The 7,773-nt window shown below is 43.1% G+C and overlaps 1 protein-coding gene across 1 annotated transcript in view; it reads left to right on the top strand.

Annotated features, from left to right (window-relative positions):
- The first annotated feature begins 501 nt into the window (after positions 1-501).
- The window catches only part of LOC124796252 (methyl farnesoate epoxidase-like), a 312,563-nt gene continuing 305,291 nt past the window's right edge, over positions 502-7,773 (top strand). The window contains exon 1 of the mRNA XM_047260354.1: positions 502-610. Coding sequence (XP_047116310.1) covers positions 502-610 — 109 coding nt within the window. The remainder of the gene's footprint in view (positions 611-7,773) is intronic.

The following is a 7,773-nucleotide window of genomic DNA, read 5'->3' as shown; positions in this document are numbered from 1 at the left end:
TGACTAAAAGAAGGAATGGTTAATAGGAGACATTCTGAGGCATTAAGGAATCCTCAGTTTGGCAGTAGAAGGAAATGGGAAGGGAGGGGTGGGGGGGTGGAGGGTTATAGGGGTAGAGTAAGGTTTGATAACAGTAAGCAGATTCGACTGAAACACGCTCGCGTCTTGTACTTGCGGTGTATAAACGTAGATGTAGAAATGGAAGTAGAAACTGTAAGGCAGAAAGTGCGTAAATGGAAGTTTTCCACCTGTATTGGAAGTGGTCAGAGTGACATGCAAACTAGGCGTTGTTTTGGAGCTGACAGATATGGATAACACGAGGGAAAGAGCCATCTGTCCTCGCTAGCGTCGAAGAGTGCGTCAGCAGTGTCGGCGAGCCGTGCAGCAGCGGGATTGGGTGAGCTGAGCTCCACTCGCCTCCCTGCCCCGCCCACCACGGCGGCTCTGGGCTTACTGGCTGTCGGTCGCTGTACGCGGCGTCAGTCCAGTGCTCGTCGGGCGATGGGAAGAGACGACATGCTTTCTCTGGTGCTGCCCCTGCTGCTCGCCTCAGTCGCCCTGGTCGTGTGGCTGTGGGGGCAGCTGAGGCGCCCTCCGCGATTCCCGCCAGGTAAGGCGCCACCTGCTGATGTGGAGCGTGATTCTTATTGAAGACCCCTACGCACATACCAACCCTTCGTCCGATAGACCTCCCGACCAATTTCATGCCAGCCTACACACGTCCCGACCGCTGCACTCAGCGATTACAGTGCCGCAGCCCCTATTGTTGTGACTTGTTAATCTTAAATTCATTGTTTATATTTTATGAAATCCTGCTTGGTTTTACACAGAAACAAAAACGGGGGGTTTCCCCTGGCTATATTAGAGGTAACCAGGTCAAACAAAAAACAGGCTGAGAGAAAGCTGTGGGCACGTAAGTGGCTAATGCATTGAATGAAATTTATCTATGTTATATTGTTAACCCTTTCAGTGCCTCTGGCTACAATTGTGTATCTTAACTTTTACTGTGACATAATTTCAACAGAAGTATTTTTCCCCATAGAAACCTCAGGTACACATTTGTGAATGTTTAACCTTTTCATCATGTGCAAGTGCTGCCAACTGTTGAGCATCACTATGAAAATATCAGCAAGTCAATATAGCAATGCACAGCAACTCATAACCACCAGAGAACATGAATGCGGTTGGTTCACTATATTCCACTGTATAATTTAATATTGTTATTATTATTTTGCAGGATAACTATTGAATGATCGATTTATTATTTATCACAATAGACAATATTTCATCATCATTTTCTTGGGCCCTTGTCCCACTTCAACGCGGGGTCGGCCATGTTACTATGTATGTGGCAATGTTCGTGTCAGAGGGTGGTCGGATGCCCTTCCTGTCGCCACCCTGTACCCCCTGGGACGGAGGTAGTGTATCCCCAGCTGTCTGCATCTAGTGTAAGCCATCAAATAGTGTGAACGTTTTGAAATGTCTGAGAGTCGTGTAACTGAGGGGGGACATGGGGACCAGCTCAGTATTTACCCAGTGGGATGTGGAAAACCTCCTAAAAACTAAACCAAGGCTGGCCGGCACACCAGCCCTCATCGTTAATGTGCTAAGCGGATTCGATTCGGGGCCGGCGCGCCTACCTGAATCGAGGAAGCAGCGCATTAGCGATCTCGGCTAACCTGGCGGGTCACAATAGAGAATATTTCTTAATTAGTTATTTCACTCCATAAAATTAAGCCAAATGCACAAAGTATGTTTTGAAAACGGGTATGTATTTTTGTTTAATCTTGCATGAAAATCATTAAAAAGTCACCTAAGAGCATAGCTAAATAAAGAAAAATTTTCCTTCCTCCAGAAAAAATTCAGGTCTTGAAGGGTTAAGGAGCTGGAAGCCAATGAATTTCGTAATTATCTAACAATGGATGAAACATGCATTTCGGCGCTGCTGAACATCATCAAACCATTCTTAACGATAAACAGTACAGTCGTGAGAGAGGCTGTAAGCTGCAAGGAGAGGTTGCTAGCTACATTACGATTTCTGTTTAATAGCAGAAGATAAGAGGATTCAGTGATGTTGCATTCCCACAATTATCTACTAAAATGATTCCTGAAACCTGCAGTGTGGTTTTTCATTGACTGAAGAAACACATCGTGGGAAAGGAATATAGATAAAACAAAAGATGTTCACGTAAACGTTATTAATTTATTTATATACGTAGCCTAAAGGATAACCCTTAAGTTAGAGAAATTCATTTCACATTCGAACAAGAAAAAGTAAACATGGTGCTAGCACACATCGTCTTGTGGCATTTGGCAACAGTTAGAAATGGAAAATTAGCGCATTTTGCTCTTCGTAGCACTGGGATTGGATACAGACTTTGCCTGCTGTAACACACGAATGAAGCAAGGGTGTTTATTGAATTAACGTCCATCAAATGTCGATATGTCGGGTTTTAGATTTTGTTTCCGACAAGCATCGGCAATAAAACCTAAAACAGAAATGCAAAAGGTGGACTGACATTTATTCTCGCTATATGCCACACGAAACCATTATGAATTCATTAAAAGAGAAAAAAATTGCTTCATTTCTTGTATCTATATTGCTACAGTTTTCGCATGACGTTTGCCACAAACGTCTCCAGTCATTAAATTTCTTCAGAAACTCTGTCACAGTTTCGTCTGGTTCGCACTCTGTAGCAGCATTGAATACCGCGCACAGTGACAAAAGATGAAGTTTATTCGGGTGGTTGGCACGACAGCACTACACACGGCATAATTTGTTAGGTGAAGTGGTGGGAGGCTTCGGCTGTCGTGTGGTCCGACTTGCGTGACATCCCGACAAAGTTAGTTCGTAGGTCGGTCTGTCAAAACACGCACACACGGCTGTTGATGATTTAATATAAGACATACGGGGCAGCAAATGTCGCGAAATACCCCAAAACTGGATGACAAATCTTGAATATGTGACATCACAACCAAAATACGGAGGGTATTCTCAAGCGCATGTGCGAAGGGGTGATTGAGCTACTCAATAATTCCATTCAAGCAGAAGGTGCAAATTTCGAACATCTGCTGTAAATGTGATCTGTTGTAAATGTAGATGTTACATAATTGTCCTTACTGTACCAAGTAAAAGCTGTTCTTATCTTGTGTTCCTTTACTTTCTCCCTTCTTTTCTTGTTCACAGACATTATGTAGTAAAGAAAACGCAGTTCAGTTAGTGGTAATGAAGCAGTCCGGACGCTAATACTCATTTACTTGTGACACAACACGGTAGCTTTTTGTTGTGCTGTATTTTTCGATAAACCAGCGGAGACCCCGAGACCGGTAAATAAATTAATACCTCAATGTAAAAAGGCAATTGTCTCAGGCAATGAAAAGAATACTTTCTGCAAGTCTTGGGTTGGGATGACCAGGTGTGGCAGACCGATATGCTCAACTGCTGCAAGTGCGGCGAGTTACGTCATCTTTTGACGTCACATGTTCAACATTTGTCACGCACTTTTGTGATATTTCCTATCATTTGCGACCCCATGTATCTTATCTTACATTACATGTCTGAGCGTCAACTAAGTCGCTTCGGAGGTTTTTAAACGCTAATTATACTCATGCTCATAAATTAAGGATAATTGCAGAATGTGGTGCCACTCCATTCGCTGATAACTTCTGTTTCAAGGTACTCCTCCACGATGGCAGCTCGGTGGCGCCGTGCGTTATCATCCATCAGGAGGAAGGTGTGACCCAGTGCACCCCTGAAAAGGCGGACATACTGGTGCAAAATGACGTCCCGATATACTTGACCTGTTACAGTTTCTCTGTCAAAGACATGCAGGGGTGCACGTGCACCAATCATAATCCCATCCCACAGCATCAAACCACGACCTCCATACAGGTCCCTTTCAAGGACATTAAGGGGTTGGTATCTGGTTCCTGGTTCACGCCAGATGAAAACCCGGCGACAATCACTGTTCAAACTATACCTGTTACTGTATTACTGTTCCAATGCCCATGTACTGTGTTCTTGACACCGTGCTTTGCGGGCTCTCCTGTGACGAGGGGTCAGTGGAATGCCCCTTGCAGGTCTCCGAGCGAATAAACCATGTCTGTTCAGTCGTCTATAGACTGTGTGTCTGGAGACAACTGCTCCTGGCTGCAGTAAGGTCCCGAGCAAGGCTACCTGCAGTACTCCTTGGCCGTCTGCGGGCATTGATGGTGAGATATCGGTCTTCTTGCGGTGTTGTGCACTGTGGACGTCCCTTACTGTAGCGCCTAAACACGTTTCCTATCTGCTGGAATCGTTGCCATAATCTTGAGATCACACTTTGTGGCACACGAAGGGCCTGTGCTACGACCTGCTGTGTTTGACCAGCCTCTAGTCACCCTGGTATTCTACCCCTCATAACGTCTTCAGTGTGTTTTCTTTGGGCCATTTTCAACACAGTCGCCATTAGCACGTCTGATGAAGTCTGCACACCTACTCGCTGCACCGTACTCTGACATGAACCAACACACCTCTGCCACCGTGCGACGACCGCAGGTCAAATGCACCACATGGTCATACCCCGAGGTGATTTATATCCGCAGACCGCCCACAAGAGCGTTGTTTCCCCATATATCAGCATTATCCTTAATTTATGAGCATGAGTGTAGAATTACCCTATATGGTGGCGCCGGGAGGTACGCCCTACACATCTTCTGTATATCAGTTGCTGACGGCGGATAACACTTGTTGCTGCGCTAACTCCTGCTGTATAACATGTGCAGTTGCAAATCGGGAGCAAGAGTCTAGAAATGGCATATTTCGGTACGACTGATTCGCTGAGTCTGAAGATGTGTCGGGCTGCAAGAACTTTATCGGAGGTTTACAATTAATAGTATCTCAAGAGACTGACAACAAAATACGTCAATGATGTTTGAAAGCAAAATTTTCCGCTTTTATAATCAAATAGAAGATAGGAAATGATTCTATGAACACTTAAAAGTGAAACATAGTACCACCGACGACGAACAAGTGCTCGACAATGGTTTGGCAAATTAAAAGACATATAAAAACCACGCACCATTGTCATTATAAGGGGGTGTTTCACATTAACGTTTAAAAACCCCCGAAACGACGCATATGACGCGGAGAAAATTAAATTAATATGAGACACATGGAGCCAAGCACGTGTGAGAGGTACGTCATCTGCTAACGTCACATGTTCTACATTTGTCATCCACTTTTGGGGTATTTCCTGACATCTGCGGCCCCATGCGTCTTGTGTCAGCGTTATCTATGTCACTTAAGAGGTTTTTAAACGTTCTTAAGAATCACCCTGTATATACAATAAAAAGTATTTCATCAATGATCGTCATCAATCTGAAGATTGTTTTGGACATCACAGTGTTTTACGAGGCATGGTCCTGTTGGATGGTGTATGTCGTTGCCTGCCTCCGACCTACGGACCGACCTACAGTTTAAAGTGAATTCCAAACCACGGCATTTTTCACAGCAATAAACACAGCCAAAGATGAAAGAAGCGGTAAGTGGCAGACAAAAATCTTAGGTTTGACCAGGACCGAACCCAAGATCTGTGGACTTGTAATCTGGCATTTTTAACACTCAGACTCTTTCTTTTCCTTTTTTGTCTCCCATATTACCGTATACCCCCTCGTTTCTGTCTTCAAAAATACCTTCTTCTCACGCTATATTCTGTAAAGTGCTTTTTTGCCGTTTTCTCCTCTCCTATCTCGTCATTTAATCCTTAAGTCTACCACCAATTCAATTCAAAAAATGGTAATACACCCAATATATTTCTGCAGGTAAATTGCTTTGATATTTAAAAGCTAACAACATCGAATTAGTATACACAAAATGTCCCACCGATGTTGCGTGGCGTATGGTGCTCAGTGAAATGTTGCTGGTAGAGGATGCTTCCTACCAGTGTTAGGTGGGAGGGGGTGCTTCGTATGAATGTCCCGTAGCGGAGAGTGCTTGGTACCAATGTTATCAAGATTATTATGGAGGTCACTTTCTTAGTTAATCTCCTGGAACTCATGTGAGTAAATCTAGTGTTTCCAACAAGTTAAGAAATATTTCTTAAGACTAGAAAATTTTCATTAAAATATTTTTACTTTACGCCAATAACTTTATCTTACGCAAAAATTTAAAACTCTAAAAATAAGTTTCTGAGTAGGAGCGAAAATCATGTTGCATATCAACGATAATAACAAGAATAGAATTTAATTTCTTCAAAGGCGGTGGAGCAGGATATAAACTTAGGAAAAAAGCCACTTTTACACCTTTGATATCTACAAGAAATCGTTTGGTACTTAAACTTCATTTTATAAGTGCTTTGTATGATTTTCAGATTTTCTTTCTTTGCTATTTTGACTGGATTAATTTAAGCTATATGAATGTGTTTACGAAGATGGATATTTTAAGCTTTTCGTGATAAATGTAACCAATGCTCAGCACTAGACTACATGCGCGTGGGCGAAGGCCTAAACTTCACTCAACCTGGCCTGTAGAAGTGACGTAACAGCGTCGGAATGGACCAAGATGTTTCTCGTGTCCCCAGTTTCACATTTTTCTATACAGCCATGTTAACTGAACTGCAGAATTTGTGACTGTACTGCTCGATATTGCGCTGTATAGTCCCGTTGAAACAGAGAGGGTATCAACTTCTGGGAAAAGACCTGTTGTCGATCTTGAAATCTCAGTTTTCTGCCTCACCTGTATCACAGAAAATAATATTTCCTTTACCAAATAGTAGATGGACACATCTGCATAATAACATGTCCATATTCTTCAGAGACTATTTGAGCGGCTCTACCGTCTGAAACTGAATATACCTTCAGAAAGCCGCCTCAGGTTTTGTATGTGCATGAACAAAATGTAATATCTGCTCTAAGGTATGTTTCTGGGATCGTGGAAGATGCTGGCCGAGTGTACTATAGTTTTGATTGTACAGGGTGTTTCAAAAAGTACTTTACAACTTTGAAAATTCATATAAATTAATTCATAGTACCTACAGAGGTAATTGTAGTGTCGGTTTGAAGAGAAATACATCAAGTTTTGTTTCGCTTAATTCGATAGAGCCGAATAGCACCCTAAGCAGCGGTAGTGGCAATTGCGTTAAAGATGGCACCCTTCACTGGACCTGAGCGTGCTAGCTGTTTGTTTTGTTTTGAATAATCGAAGTCAACGACAACAGTTCAGCGTAATTTCCGTACCAAGTACGCTAAAGATCCTCCTAGTCGGCCTACATTTTATGAGTGGCATAATTGTTTTGTAGAAACGGGGTGCTCCGTGAGAGAATCATCAACATGATAGTGTACCTGGATATGTTACAACAATTTTTGATACCACAGATTGATGAGGATGACCAAGAACGAAATGTTTACTTCATGCAAGATGGTGCACCACCCCACTACCTGGCTGATGTACGAGATTTTCTCAGTGACCGCTTCCCAGGTCAATGGATAGGCCGTGATGCTCCAATTGAATCGCCGCCCCGTTCGCCAGACCTGTCACCACTCATTTTTTTTTATGGGGTTCATAAAGGATACCGTGTTTGTACCTTCTGTGCCCCGGCTTCTCTACCTGAATTTAGAGCAAGAATTTACGCCGCCACTGAGCAAGTTACATCTGCAATGCTACAGCGAGATTGGGAAGAATTGACTTCCGATGGGATGTGTACAGGGTAACCAACGGAAACCACATACATCTTTAGTCGAAGGTCAAAAAACTTGATAACACTACACCTAGCTCTATATCTTCTTCTAACAAAT

Source organism: Schistocerca piceifrons, chromosome 4, assembly GCF_021461385.2.
Source record: "Schistocerca piceifrons isolate TAMUIC-IGC-003096 chromosome 4, iqSchPice1.1, whole genome shotgun sequence".
NCBI lineage: Eukaryota > Metazoa > Arthropoda > Insecta > Orthoptera > Acrididae > Schistocerca > Schistocerca piceifrons.
This window is presented reverse-complemented; position numbering and strand designations above follow the sequence as displayed.